The 16,347-nt window shown below is 45.2% G+C and overlaps 1 protein-coding gene across 1 annotated transcript in view; it reads left to right on the forward strand.

The window, feature by feature from the left end:
- Window positions 1-10,827: 10,827 nt before the first annotated feature.
- The window catches only part of LOC147097545 (uncharacterized), a 48,861-nt gene continuing 43,341 nt past the window's right edge, over window positions 10,828-16,347 (forward strand). Inside the window, exon 1 of the mRNA XM_085971397.1 lies at window positions 10,828-10,954. Within this exon, the coding sequence (XP_085827523.1) occupies window positions 10,828-10,954 (127 nt within the window). The remainder of the gene's footprint in view (window positions 10,955-16,347) is intronic.

A 16,347-nucleotide genomic window follows, 5' to 3' on the forward strand; every position in this document is an offset into this window, starting at 1 on the left:
GGATTAGTCAAGTAGGTTTTTCCCTCATGTTGGTTCTCTCACCACCTGTCGCAGGCCTAGTCTGGCAGCTATGTCCTTCAGGAATCGGCCAACTCGGTCAGTAGTGGTGTTACCGAGCCACTCTTGGTGATGGACATTGAAGTCCTCCACCCAGAGTACATTCTCTGCCCTTCCTACCCTCAGTGCTTCTTCCAAGTGGTGTTCAACATGGAAGAGTACTGATTCATCAGCTGAGGGAGGGCGGTAGGTGGTAATCAGCAGGAGGTTTCCTTGTCCATGTTTGACCTCATGCCATGAGACTTCATGGGGTCCAGAGTCAATGTTGAGGGCTCCCAGGGCCACTCCCCACCGTGTCAGCACCTCTATTGAGTCTGTCCTACTGGTGGGACAGGACATACCCAGGGATGGAGATGGAAGAGTCTGGAAGGTATGATTCTGTGAGTATGACTATGTCAGGCTGTTTCTTGACTAGTCTGTGGGACAGCTCTCCCAATTTTGACACAAGTCCCCAGATGTTAGTGAGGAGGACTTTGCCGAGTCGACTAGGCTGGGTGCGCCTTTGTCGTGTCCGGTGCCTAGGTCGATGCCGGGTGGTCCGTCCGGCTTTATTATTAATATACTTCTTTGTCGGGGTTTGGTATAACTGAATGGCTTGCTAGGTCATGTCAGAGGGCAGTTAAGAGTCAACCACATTGCTCTGGGTCTGGAGTCACTTATAGGCCAGACCAGGTAAGGGCGGCAGATTTCCTTCCCTAAAGGGCATTAGTGAACCAGATGGGTTTTTATGACAATCCGGTAGTTTCATGGTCACCATTACTGATACTAGCTTTTTATTCCAGATTTATTGAATTAACTGAATTTAAATTCCCCAGTTGCCGGGGTGGGATTTGAACTCATGTCTCCGGATCATTAGTCCAGGCCTCGGGATTACTAGTCCAGCAACATAAAAACCAAAGACTTGCATTTCTATAGCGCCTTTCACGACCCCAGGATGTCCCAAAGTGCTTTGCAGCCAATGTGGGAAACGTGGCAGCCAATTGCGCACAGCAAGCTCCCACAAACAGCAGTGTGAGAATGACCAGATCACCACTATGCTACCGTACCCCTATTGTAGCTGTGTACTATATATACACACACACACATTAAAAACTAACTCACATTGGCATCTTCAGCATTTGAGGTTTAGTTGCAACAGCCAGCTCTTCTCTGAAGCTCACAAGCATTTCGATAAATCGGATTATTGCAGAGCTAACAGGACCAGCAGTGTTTATATCTGAGGCCTTTGAACCGCTCTACATTGGCCATTATACAGTAACAGCTGGAAGAAACACCGCATGTCCTTCAAAGTCATTAAACGAACAGATTTTAATGTCTGCAGTGCATTCTGCATGAAATGTTGTACTTTTTAGATTTGTTCAAACGCACTTTAGCGCATACATCACATCAATGAGATTTTCTCGGGGAACAACTTTCAGCGACATCAGAGACCTGGGAGCCCCCCCATCCCTGTCCCCCTGCAGATTATTGATTCTACAATTTACTCACGTTTCTTACCGATAAACTATTTTTCCTTTTCTCTCACAGCAACCTGCAGCACAGCAGTAAAAACAGAGGTTGCTACTTGCCTGCGAAGCCTGTGACGGGTAAAGGCAGGAGAGGACCAGGTACAGAAAAAGGCTGTACTGAATCCCAGGAACCATATCGCCTCTGCTCCTTTACTCTTAGGGAATGCCTTCAAGATCTGCACGTGTGTGGGTTTTTTCTCCCCCCTACACCGGGAAAACTCCTAGTTTTCACTGGCAGGTGCATTCACATTGGGCTCATTGTGGAGTCAGTCGGTTTCACTCCCTGGACAGGATGACGACAAGTGGGAGTTCAGCAAAGTCTTTCAAGGGAGCTTCTTTTCCAGACTAGACTGAATTCACATACTCAGGTTTGTTCCCTTGCTGCGGGACGGGAGTTGATCTCCACTGGACTGTGTGCTCAGGGTGAAGGATTGCTTTGGTCTCAGGTTCCTGTCAGAATGATATTGTCCCGCCCCTTTAAGGAGCTGGAGGGCTGGTGGAATTGAGACAAAAAAAATTGCTTCAACTTTGCAGCTATTATTATCTTAAGGTAGCAAATCGCGCTTTAAACAATTACCTTCCTTGATGATACACGTTAGTGACAAGGGCTACATCATAACAACAACATAATAAGTATGTTGTCAAATAAGGACTGATTTACAATTGGTTTATATGCGCACACATACATGTAAATGTAAAAACAGAATATTGTAAGGGTTCTATGTACACTGTGGATTTATACATCGAACGATTTATGTTGCTTTCAGATTTCAAAATTGAGCCCCACAGACTGAGAATGTTAACAATAAAAGTTTACATCAACTGCATTCGTGCTTTTAAAACACTATCAAAATGGTCAGTGATAAGGTATCTTTTTAGCGTCAACAGGGATTAGAAAAATATTTTGATGTGAATCCTGTCAAATGGCATCATTTCCCTGCTTAGCTTTTAAATTCCAATTACTATGCACTTATAATAAGTAATAAAATGATGTAGCAAAATATATGTAATGATACAGCACCTTATCACATGCAAAGCGTTTGACGACAAATGCAACACTTTTCAAGTGCAGTTTCACACACATCAAATGAGATGAAATGAACCTGTAAGCTGCTTTTGGTGTCTTTGGTCGAGGGGAAAAGGTTAGGACAGTGGGAGAATTCCCGGCTCTTTTCAAGTAAGGATTAGGGGATGGGTGGGGTGCTGGGCGGGTGGTTTCGTCTGTTTCCGACTACTGCCTTGTTACAAAGCCTTAAATGTAGTGTGTGTGTGTTTTTAAGTACCTATTGGGCATATGGATACATAATGAAATCACATTTCCCCTTCGTTTGAAACCGTTCTGCCAGGACTCCTGAATCAACATTGCAAGATGCGTGTGATTCAATTGTCCCTCGTGTCCATGAACATATCACCTGTATTGTATTGATTAAAGTAGTGATATTAGATTACTGTCTATCAGCTTTCTACTGTGAGTATCTGCTCTCTATATCCAGCAAAGAAAAAACCTTTCTGGGCTGTTTGACATGAAACGAATTCATCAGAAGGAGAGGAATGCGGCTGCTGCTAGTTTAACAGCCCAGAAAGGGCTGGATATAGAGAGAGCAGATACTCACAATAGAAAGCTGATAGGCAGTAATCTAATATCACTGCTTTAATTAATACAATACAGGTGATATTTTCATTTTCCAGGAATGCACACTTGAATTGACACCCATCTATGATATATATCACTGTTACAGTGAGGGGTGTGGGGTATATCACTGCTACAGTGAGGGGTGTGCGATATATCACTGTTACAGTGAGGGGTGTGGTACATATCGGAGTTACAGTGAGGGGTGTGGGTTATATCACTGTTACAGTGAGGGGTGTGGGGTGTATCACTGTTAAAGTGAGGGGTGTGGTGTATATCGGAGTTGCAGTGAGGGGTGTGGGTTATATCACTGTTACAGTGAGGGGTGTATCACTGTTACAGTGAGGGGTGTGAGGTATATCACTGTTACAGTGAGGGGTGTGGTGTATATCGGAGTTACAGTGAGGGGTGTTGTGCATATCGGAGTTACAGTGAGGGCTGTGGGTTATATCACTGTTACAGTGAGGGGTGTGGGGTATATCACTGTTACAGTGAGGGGTGTGGGGTATATCACTGTTACAGTGAGGGGTGTGGGTTATATCACTGTTACAGTGAGGGCTGTGGGTTATATCACTGTTAGGGTGCGGGGTGTGGGTTATATCACTGTTACAGTGAGGGCTGTGGGGTATATCTCTGTTACTGTGCAGCGTGTGGGATATATCACTGTTACAATGAGGAGTGTGGGGTATATCACTGTTATAGTGAGGGGTGTGGGGTATATTATTTTACGGTGCGAGGTGTGGTTATATGTTCGAGGCCGGGACCCAGGAGTGAGGACGAGCCCAGCAGCGAGGTCAAGGCCCAGGAGTGGCGCAGCGTTGACCAGCAGCGGGGTCGGGGGTCGGGGCCCAGGGAAGGTGCAGCATGGGCCAAAGGCAAGGTCGGGAGGACCACAATGCATCCTACGAAACCCAGGCAGAGAGGACCTGCGGGAAGGAGGGAGGAGGACAGTAGGAGTATGTTTGTGTGTGTGTGCTAGGCCATTGTAGCAGAGCCTGGTCTCCAATTGTCTTGGATCCCCTTGCCATTGGACCAAGACCTTGCTCTGCCAAGCCCGTGTGGAGGCTGGTGTGCAACGGCCACCCCATGTTAAAAGAATTCACGCACAGGCATCTTCCACCCTTTAAAATGAAGTTCGGGACCTGCAACGTCATGGACAACCCCAACAGTGACAGACTGGAACGCCGTACTGCTATCATTGCCCAGGAGCTCAGACGTTTCAACCACCGTCTGCCCCACCTGTGACAGACTGTAGGTCCCGCATTGGACTCATCAGTCACCCGATTTTAATGTGGAAGCAAATCATCCTCGGTTCCGAGGGACTGCCTAAGAAGAAGAAGATATTAAAAAGCGTACATTTATATGTGATTTCTGTTCGTACAACCTTACTTCCTATTGTGACATTTTTGTCAACTTGTCCCCATTATAATTACTATGCCCACATTTGCCTATGTAAACATGTCACACTGTAATGGCACCCTCCTGACAATGGTGGTGCTGTAGAGTCTCAATTTTCCAGCTCCCTGCTCCTCAGCCAAACTCCTATGTCCCAGGCAACTGTACTTCACTCCTTCCCAAACTACCACTGCTTTTGCTGTTTAAAAATCAAAATATTAGATACAATTAAGAACAGAATGCATGACTTTAAAACGAGGATGATGTCTGCACACTGTGGTCCAGTTATCACCTGCTCTCTAACCTCACTTCACTTGAAGACTACGCTTAATCTTGACTCCCCATGTGCAATGCCACCGGTGGTCGACTAGTATAATAGCTGAAAAAATGCCAAGGGTTTTTTCATATCCTCCATTTATATCGCACCTTATCACGCCTCTCAGAAATACCTCAACACTTCACAAACAATGGATTACTTTGGCAGGAAGATCCTAAAAACAACAGTGAGATGAATGGCCAGTGAATCAGGTTGTGACGGTGTTGGTTGAGGGAGGAATACTGGCCAGGTCACCGGAATAGCTCCCTCCTTCTCTTACAATACGGGAGCTTTTAGCATTCATGCAAAAGGCAGGATGGACATCTCTTTTAATGCCTATCCGGAGGGCAGGGAGATCACTTCAGGAATGGATCACCATTCATAACAGCGGCAAAGCTGGATGGAGGAAATCCAGCCCCACAATCTTTTTTTTGCTAAAAGGTACCCCTAAAATGCTTTGTAAAACTGATTACCCTAGTGCTGTACGTATGTGGATTGAGACGATGGTGGTGGGGCTACCTCATTGTCCACATAAAGCAGGACCCAGCTAAGGTCCAGATTGATAGAAGTTAGGCTACCCATTAACGGCTCATCGTGAGTCCCAGTGGATGGAGTGACTGTCCAGACACTGAGAGAAGGTGGGTGATCCAGGGCTAATTGGACACAAAGGGGAGGGTTAGTTTGAAGGCTGGGTTGCAGACGAGCCAAATGTGATAGCTAGCAGTGCCCTCCGCTGGTTGTTATCTGGAAGGACTCCACAATAAATAATCGACTTCAGAAACACAGCTGGTGAGCGTCCTCTGCCGGACAAGAGGAAGAAGTGGCGACAAGGTTCTGGCTTAAAGGGGCAGGCATGTACAGAAGCCTAACATCGGTAGTGGGGAAAATGCTAGAGTCCATTATAAAAGATGTAATAGCAGAGCACTTGGAAAGCAGTGACAGGATTGGACAAAGTCAACATGGATTTACAAAAGGTAAATCGTGCTTGACTAATCTACTGGAATTTTTTGAGGATGTAACTGGTAAAATAGATAAGGGAGAACCAGTGGATGTGGTGTATTTGGACTTTCAGAAGGCTTTCGATAAGGTCCCGCATAAGAGATTAGTGTGTAAAATTAAGGCACATGGGATTGGGGGCAAGGTATTGAATTGGATAGACAACTGGTTGGCAGATAGAAAGCAAAGAGTTGGAATAAACGGGTCGTTTTCCGAGTGGCAGGCAGTGACTAATAGGGTACCGCAAGGATCGGTCCTAGGACACCAGCTGTTCACAATATATATTAATGACCTGGACGAGGGAATTGGATGTAGTATCTCCAAATTTGCAGACGACACAAAGCTGGGTGGGAGGGTATGCTGTGAGGAGGATGTCGTGAAACTCCAGTACGATTTGGACAGGTTGGGTGATTGGGCAGAAACATGGCAAATGCAATATAATGTGGATAAATGTGAGGTTATCCACTCTGGTGGCAAAAACAGGAAGGCAGATTATTATTTGAATGACAATAGATTGGGAGAAGGGGAAGTGCAAGGAGACCTGGGTGTTCTTGTGCACCAGTCGCTGAAGGTAAGCATGCAGGTGCAGCAGGCGGTTAAGAAGGCAAATGGTATGTTGGCCTTCGTAGCAAGAGGGTTCGAGTACAGGAACAAGGATGCCTTGCTGCAGTTGTACAGGGCCTTGGTGAGACCACACCTTGAGTATTGTGTGCAGTTTTGGTCGCCTTATCTGAGGAAGGATGTTCTTGCCATGGAAGGAGTGCAGCGAAGATTCACCAGACTGATACCTGGGATGGCAGGAATGACGTACGAGGAGAGATTGGGTCGATTGGGCTTGTACTCACTGGAGTTTAGAAGATTGAGAGGGGATCTCATCGAAACCTATAAAATTCTGTCAGGCCTGGACAGACTAGATGCAGGAAGGATGTTCCCGATGGCCGGGGAGTCCAGAACTAGGGGTCATAGTCTAAGGATAAGGGGTAAGCCATTTAGGACTGAGATGAGGAGGAATTTCTTCACCCAGAGAGTGGTGAACCTATGGAATTCTCTACCACAGAAGGCAGTGGAGGCCAATTCATTAAATATATTCAAGAAGGAGTTGGATATATTTCTTAAGGCTAACGGGATCAAGGGATATGGGGAGAAGGCAGGGACAGGGTACTGAATTTGGATGATCAGCCATGATCTCATTGAATGGTGGAGCAGACTCGAGGGGCCGAATGGCCGACTCCTGCTCCTATCTTCTATGTCTATGTTTCTATGACAGATTCAAAACTGTTCTCTGGTGAGATCCTACACTGTTTCTTTTGTGAACAGCCAAGCTAATGGGAATCAGCAACATATTTCAAAAATCAACAGAGGTGTTTAGAGAGAGGTTCGAGTGGTTCCCCAGTGATTGTAGCTCCAGATTGTACTGATGTGTTTGTCGAACTGAAATTCTTCAGGTTGGAGGTTTCTCCAGCCCTAGAAATGGACGGCCTAATGGATGATACACAGAAGAATGGAGAGAGAATGGAGGAACTGAAGAAAAGGTTAGTGCTGGAATCAGGATTGCAGAGGTCGAGAGCTCAGTTGCTCATCAACCTGAAACATTGGCCACCGATCTTTACTGGGGTGAGATTTCAAAGCAGGAGAGAGGAGTTCTGGTTGGGAGTGGGTTTTTTCAACATCATCCCCACCCGGAAGCCAGCCTGATTGACAGTGGGGTGGGGGGGGAGGCTGCTGAAAAGGCCGCAGCCCAGGAACAGGGATAGAGATCGCAAGGGTGGGGGGAGGGGGATACAGTGTGGCTTCGAGGGTCGGGGTGTTGGCGAGAGATTGGGGCAGAGATGAGGGCATCGGGAAGGTCGGTGATCACCGGGGGATCAGTGATTGTGGTGGGGGGGCTGGGGAAGGTCCGATCTTGGGGGGATCTGATTGTGGGGGGGTCCGATTGCGTGGGGGCTCCGATCCCGGGGAATGAAGCAGGTTAGCTTGGGGGCCGGGGGGAAGCACACTTGCTGCTCCTGGCCCACAAGCTGGAAAGGCACTTCCAGCCTGTTCCTGTTCCATGCACCAGTCCTCCCTTTAGCACCCGGGGAAACCCGGCCAGCCAGCGTTAAAGCTGGACAAGAGAGAAAATCTCAGGCACACATCCTCATTCAAATATTTAAATCAGCAACCTGCCTCCTGGGAGCGGGTTGGTTGCCTATCCCCCATCCCACCACCGTTAACATTGGAAGTGGGCTGCCCGAGGCGGGTTTGACAATTTTTTAATTTTCACATCCCACCCGAAACCCACCCGTTTTGCGGGGTTAGAATTACCCCCAAAGATGCTGCCTGACCTGCTGAGTGTTTCCAGCATTTTCTGTTTTTATTTCTGATTTCCAGCATCCGCAGTATTTGGCTTTTAACTCACTTGCTTACTTGATGTAGCACGGGAATACACAGCTAATAGACTACCAACACCTGACAATTTATATGCAAGATCCTTGATCAGAACCAAGTAAAATTGGTTCCACATCCCCAATGGCCCAGTGAGGCTATGCCGACTGGGACTGGCCTAGGCCTGATATCTGACTGTGCGGAGTTAGCTGGCGTCCAACTGGACAGTGGTAACAGGGCTACAGTACCTCTGGGATTGGAAATGGGAAATCAGCCAGGGTTCCCCACTGCTGATTGCTATCCGGCAAACTCTGCTGGAAGCGGATCTGTGTAGATGTTATGAAAGCAGATGATTGGCTGATGCCCCTTGTGGTCAAATAGCCTACCAACACTAACTGTCAAAGCTCACACATGATTAATGGGTCAGGTACCAGGGAGGGACCAGCATTCAAAGAACTAAAGCCAATGCCTTTAAGAGGAGTGGGAAGAAAAAGAAAATTGTTCTAATTTTTATCCAGTAAAAATGAATGCACCAGAGGACTGACGGTTCCACACGGCTAATGCAACTTATATCTTTAAGAAACAAATTGTCTACTATTTAGCAGTTTTGATTTAATGAAATCTTTACCTTTTTTTAATAAATTGATGGTGTCCTGTATTTATTCTTAATTCTTCACACGGCCTTGTGTGGATGAAACTGGTATTGTCCCCCTCTCCCTCAAATCTGCCGTCATCACCCCTCTCCTCAAAAAAGCAACCCTTGACCCCTCCGTCCTTGTAAACTACCACCCCATCTTCAACCTCCCTTTCCTCTCCGAAATCCTGGAACATGTTGTCGCCTCCCAAATCCATGCCCATCTTTCCCGCAACTCCATGTTTGAATCCCTCCAATCAGGTTTCCGCCCTTGCCACAGTACCAAAACGGCTCTCATCAAAGTCACAAATGACATTCCTTGTGACTGTGACAAAGGTGTAAACTATCCCTCCTTGTCCTTCTTGTCCTGTCTGCAGTCTTTGACATGGTTGACCACTCCATCCTTCTCCAACGCCTCTCCACCGTCGTCCAGCTGGGTGGGACTGCACTCGCCTGGTTCCTTTCAGGAAAGTGGTAGATGGAGTTTAATACAGAGAAGTGTGAGGTGATGCATTTTGGCAGAAGGAACAGGGAGAGGCAATATACACTTAATGGCACAGTTTTAAAGAGTGTGCAGGGACAGAGGGACCTGGGAGTTAATGTGCATAGGTCCCTGAAGGTAGCAGGACATATTGAGAGAGTGGTTAGCAAAGCATATGGGATCTTGGGCTTCATAAATAGAGGTATTGAGTACAAAAGTAGAGAAGTTATGCTGAATCTTTATAAAGCACTGGTTAGGCCACAACTGGAGTATTGCATCCAGTTCTGGTCACCACACTTTAGGAAGGATGTGAAGGCCCTTGAGAGGGTGCAGAGGAGATTTACCAGAATGGTTCTGGGGATAGGGGATCTTAGCTACAAGGACAGGTTGGAGAAGCTGGATTTGTGTTCATTTGAGCAAAGGAGGTTGAGGGGTGATTTGATAGAAGTGTACAAGATTATGACGGGTTTGGATAGGCTAGACGGGGAAAGGCTGTTCCCACTAGTTGATGGTACAAGGACTAGGGGACACAGATTTAAGGTTTCGGGCAAGAGATACAGGGGGGACGTGAGGAAAAACTTTTTTATGCAGCGAGTGGTGAGGACCTGGAACTCGCTGCCGACAGAAGTGGTGGAAGCGGAGACACTTCTGTTGCCTAGGTCCTAAGCTCTGGAATTCCCTCCCTAAACCTCTCCGCCTCGCTACCTCTCTTTCCTCCTTTAAGTCGCTCCTTAAAATCCATCTCTTTGACCAAGCTTTTGGTCACATGCACTAATTTCTCCTTATGTGGCTCGGTGTCAAATTTCTTTGTCTTTTAATACTCCTGTGAAGCGCCTTGGGATGTTTTACTATGTTAAAGGTGCTATATAAATACAAGTTGTTGTTGTTTACAATAACCCCACCGTAGTAATAGAGATAACCAATCTGGTCACATTAGTGACGTTGCAAACATAGTGGGAAGATTTCCTGAAATTGCTAGTTCGAGCAAAACCTTGAAAATTTTGTAAAGCAATGTGTGCTCAGAGGAAATTGACTCCTTGTATATGGAGTTGATTTTCGCGGCCTCCTGCCCAGCAGGAACAGGATGATAATGGCAGTGGACCACCTGCTGCCCTCTTCCCAGTCCCAGTCTGGCCACTGCTGTTCTCGCCGGGGCCTTTCACCTGTTTCAGGCGGGAACCTACTTTTAGTACAGTCCCCGCTGCTTACAGTGGGCGCGTCAGTGTTAACGCGATTTCCCCTCTATACACGGTGGATGTTTAATGGTTCCATTAAAAGCCCGTTAATCTCCCCCATCGCTGATTAACTCTCCTGTATTAATCAGGAACACGGGAGGCACTGCTGGAACCCAGCGCTCTATAATTCCAACCCACTCACGCTATTCTCTGGTGCCAGGCACACTAATCATTCTGTAAAATTTTTGCACGATTCTCACACTGACGGGACATGGCAAAGAACCACGAACTCCTCACTGGCGCTTCCAGACTGATGCTGTCCGCAGAGATCAGTCAAATTCGCCCAGCTTCTCATCACCTGAATTCCTCGTCTGGCTCCACACAGAGAAACATAACAGGTAATTGCACCTTAACAAGGTGCGAACTACTCACTGAACACCTGTTTCTGCCCGAAATAACCGACGCTGTTAGCGCCAACTTGGTCATTTACAATAATGGTAATGACAAATTGGCTAGTGCTATTTACCCAATTTAAACGTGTGCATTTAAGTGATAGGGATTGTATACTAATCAGGGTCCTGTGACGTACATAGGATCCCAATGTGATTTTGAGGTACCATTGGGCGGAGATGGGACTATGCACACTACACCCATTGGAACCAGGCATACAGCAGCCTCACCAGCGGTCCTTAAAGGAACTGCTGCATACTGCTCAGAAAAAAGTAAGTACAAGATTTTTTTGAAGAGATTTCTGTGGGGCCGGAAGGAGCACGAAAGTCACATTAATGAGGATATATGCTAGACTGCCAGACAAAGGAAAGGAAGTTGTAGGTGAAATTTGCAGAGGGGCATGTGTTATGATAAGAGTTATAATTTTAGGAGATTTTAACTATCAAAAGTTAGGCTGGGATAGGAGAAATGTTTGTGGAAAGGAAATTGAGTTTTTTTGCAGTGTGTTCAGGATTGTTTTCTCAGTCGGTATATTGCTATTCCAACAAGGAAGGCAGCATTGCTTGACCCTGGTTCTGTATAATTAAGCAGAGCGAGTAGACAACCCAGAAGTAGGGCAATGATCACAATATAATTAGGTTCAGTGTAAGAGTTGGAAAAGGAAAATGAATAGCTGAGGGCCAGGGGTACTTGACTGGAAAAAGCAAATTGTAACGAGTTAATAAGAGACATTGCCCAAACAAAATGGAAGGAAAAGCTGGCAAATAGAATCTCAGATCAGTCATGGGAAAGGTGCAAATCAGGCACATTCCAGTAAGGACAAAGGCAGTGCACCGAAGGTTGGGGTCCTAAAGATGAAAAAGGGGAAGTAGATCAAATTTGAAACTGAAAAAAGAACCAACGCAGATAATAAAAATGAAAGCCAGGACAAATATAGAGCATAGATAGGAAAACTACAACAAGGAAGACTAGGAAAGCTAGGAGGATGTATGTACAAAAATGAGCAAAAAGAACAAAAGGGGCAACAACTAGCCATCTTTGTAGAGGTATATTATTCTTAATAGGAAAAGGCAGGTAGATGTAGAACCACCAAGAGACAAGGAAGCAAACTTGTATTTGAGAGTCAGGGAATACTAAATGAGTATGTTGGTTTCAATGAGGAGGTGGATATTGAGATGTAGAACCATCAGAGGTAGATGGGTGGAGGGGAACTTATTATGTAAATAATATTAAAGAAGCTGCTCAACCTTAAGGTAGGCAACTCATCAGGACTGCATGGTTTACAGCTATGAATCATTAGGGAAGCTAGGGAGGAATAGCAGAGGCTTTGACTATAATTTTCCAAAATTCAGTAGAAGAGAAAATTGTGCCAAAATATGCCATCCTATTCAAAACAGGAGATGAGGACAAGGCAGAAAATTATAGTCTAGTTAGTCTTATTTCAGTTATTAGTAAACCACTCGAGTCTATAATATCTAAAAACAAAGGAATAAAAGGGCCAAATAGAGTGTATGAGAATAGATTAGCAGCTAACATAAAAGAGAAACCAAAAGTCTTTTATAAACATATAAATAGTAAAAAGGTAGTCAAAGGAAGGGTGGGGCTAATTAGGAACCAAAAGGGAGATCTTCTTGGGGAGGCAGAGGGCTTGGCTGAGGTTCTAAATGAGTACTTTGCAATTGTCTTCACTAGAGAAGAGGATGCTGCCAATGTAGCAGTAGAGGAGGAGGTCGTAGCAATATTGGATAGGATAAAAATAGGAGGTACTTAAAAAGTTGGCAGGCCTCAAAGTAGAACAATCACTTGGTCCAGATCTTAGCATCATAGAATGGTTACAGCACAGAATGTGGCCATTCGGTCCGTCGAGCCCGTGCTGGCTCTCTGCAAGAGCACTTCAGCTAGTCCCACTCCCCCGCCCTTTCCCCATCGCCTTGCAAATTTCTTTCCTTCAGATACTTATCCAATTCCCTTTTGAAAGCCACGACTGAATCTGCCTCCACCACCCTTTCAGGCAGTGCATTCCAGATCCTAACCACTCGGTGCGTAAAAAAGTTTTTCCTCATGTCGCCTTTGGATCTTCTACCAGTCACCTTAAATCTGTGTCCTCTGGTTCATGACCCTCCGCCAATGGGAACAGTTTCTCTCTATCTACTCTGTCCAGACCCCTCATCTTGGACGGTAGCGAAAAACATGCATCGGCCGCCCGTTTCACCTGTCTGAGATCCGATAAGTCAGCACAGACTGCAGATTAAACCAGGAGCTGAAACCCGTCCTGGGCGGGAGCTCGATTTTCTTCTCCATTGACTCCAATGGAACCAGGCGGAGTGTAAAACGGGCAGCCGACCCGCTGTCGCACGACTTGTGCTGCCGTCCAAGACAAATTTCACCCATTGGGTCCTTCCTGGTCTGTATGGTTTAGTTCCACAACGCAGGAGAACTAACCAACTGAGACAACCGTGGATTTTCAGACATATTTTTAAACCAGGGGAGTCATTGTGACTTTGGCGGGTAGTATAAAACGGGCGATATCCGATCAGCCGCTCGTTATACATCTCTCCCGATTGTCATTGCTATTGAGGAGATGTATAACGGGCGGCTGATCTGATATCGGCCAAAGTCAAATTTACCCTGAGGTGTGTGTAGTGATCAATAGCATGTCATTCTATAGTGGACACTAGGTGGAGCCGTAGAGCTGTATATAGCTGTATGTATAAGACTACACTACCCAGCTATATATTATTATATGACAACTACATTACCCATGAGGCTAGGCTACCCACAAGGCAGCAGTCAAGATGGAAGCCTCTACAAGATGCTATACAAGTCCACATGTGCTCAATAAAAGTAGCTAGCAAAAGCTAGCTGTGTTCATAATAAGAATGTCTATTTATTAATGAACATAACATGGTACCAGGGTGGTGAAGATCTGCTGAAAATTGTGAAAAGCGACATGGAGAATTTGAAGACACCAGAGTGTTTGAAACTCACAGAAAAAATCGACTACAATTGGCAGACTTTTAAACAGCAATTCAAACTCTACATTGCAGCCATTGGATTCGGTACAAAGCCAGATGCAAGGAAGATAGCGTTGCTGCTTACGGTTGCAGGCCCACAGGCGATAGAGGTATTTAATACATTTGTATTTAATCCAGTGGAGAACAGAGACAAATTAGACGATGTGCTACAGAAATTTGATGCACATTGTTCTCCCAAAAAGAATGAGACGTATCAAAGATACATCTTCCGTTCTCGGACACAGCAACAAAATGAGACTTTTGATAGTTTTATAACTGATCTGAAACTGAAAGCACAGACATGTAATTTCTCTGAACTCAAAGCATCCATGATTCGTGACCAGATTGTGTTTGGTATGCATGATAAAAAGTCAGGGAACGTCTGTTGAGAGAAACCGAACTAAATTTGGAAAATGCGGTGAAAATATGCCAAGCCAGCGAGCTAGCTCGAAAGCACGCGCAGACTTTCAGTGAAATCAATAATGAAAAGCAATCGGAGGATGAAATTTTTAATTGTAAACGCTGTGGTTACAAATACCAGTTAAGACAATGCCCAGCATTTGGAAAAATGTGCACAAAGTGTAATGGAAAGAATCACTTTGCCAAACAATGCTTTTCAAAAGTACAAACTAAGAAAGGGCAATGAGTTAATGTAATTGAGGACACTGATTTAAGTGAGACATTTTTTGTAGGAATGGTGTCATGTGACAATATCAAAAAGGATACAGAAAATGTGCAGCCCTCAAAAATGGACAATGCTGAACATAAAGTTAATGCAGTAAAAGAGGACAAATGGATGATCCCACTGCAGGTAAATGGAGCATTAGTTACCTTGAAACTAGACACTGGGGCAAAAGCAAACTTAATCAGTATGAGTGACATTAACAATATGAAAGAAAAGCCCAAAATACAGAAAAAGTCAGTACTACTGAAGGACTATAATGGACAGAAAATAGATAGCTTAGGTGTATGCAGACTTAAAGTGACTGTCAAAGACAAAGTGCATCATCTCATGTTTTCTGTTGTGGCTGAAAGGCTTGATTCACTACTGGGTGACAAAGCTTGTGAGGACTTAGAACTGGTCAAAAGTGTATACCGTATAAACTGTGCCATAAGCAGACCAGATGACTCGGTGGATTCTGTAGTGAATAATTTCCAGGATGTGTTCAAAGGATTTGGAGTTCTACCATTCACTTACAAGATCCAGCTAAAGCAGGATGCTCAGCCAGTGGTACATGCTCCACGAAAAGTTCCAGCACCCCTGCGTGACCAGCTCAAGAATGAACTGGACAGAATGACCACACGAGGAGTCATCAGGAAAGTCGAAGAGCCAACAGACTGGGTTAACTCCATGGTATGTGTAAAGAAAAAGAACAATGATCTAAGAATATGCATGGATCCAAAGGACTTAAATGCAAACATAAAACGTGAACACTACCAGATTCCTAAGCGAGAAGAAATCACCAGTGAAATGTCAGGTGCCAGATACTTTACAAAGCTCGATGCCTCACAAGGATTTTGGCAACTAAAACTGGATGAAGAGAGCACCAAATACTGTACCTTCAACACACCATTTGGCAGGTATTGTTTCCTCAGAATGCCTTTCGGGATAATATCTGCATCTGAAATCTTTCATAGAGCAATGGAACACATAATTGAAGGTCTGGAAGGAGTTCGGGTCTATGTTGATGACATCATCATCTGGGGCTCCACACTGAAAGAACACAATGAGAGACTGACTAAAGTACTACAGAGCATACGCCGGAATGGACTGAAGCTCAACAAAGCCAAGTGTCAGTTTGGCGTCCAGGAAGTCACTTTCCTAGGAGATAATCTATCTGGTAAAGGAATAAAGCCAGTTATGGAAAAAGTAAACGCCATACTCAAAATGCCCCGACCCACTGACAAAAAATGAGTGCTACGCATCATGGGGATGATAAACTTCATTGGAAAGTTCATTCCTAACTTGTCAGCCAAGACAGCCTGTCTACGAGACCTGCTACATAAAACAAATGAGTTCGCATGGACAGAAAGACATGAGCAAGAGTGGATAAACCTCAAAACAGTGCTGACCACCACACCTGTACTCACCTTCTTTGACCCAACCAAAAGAATCAAAGTGTCAACAGATGCATCAAAAGATGGCCTAGGTGCAGTCTTGCTACAAGCAGAGGGTGAAGATTGGAAGCCTGTTGCCTATGCCTCCAGGTCTATGACTGGTACTGAGTGTCGGTATGCCCAGATTGAAAAGGAATGTCTAGGCTTGGTAGTTGGACTAGAAAATTGTCATGGCTACATATATGGACTTCCCACCTTCACAGTTGAGA

The sequence above is a fragment of the Somniosus microcephalus genome, chromosome 31 (assembly GCF_052327205.1).
Source record: "Somniosus microcephalus isolate GS21.2 chromosome 31, FLI_Smic_1.0, whole genome shotgun sequence".
NCBI classification, from domain to species: Eukaryota; Metazoa; Chordata; class Chondrichthyes; order Squaliformes; family Somniosidae; genus Somniosus; species Somniosus microcephalus.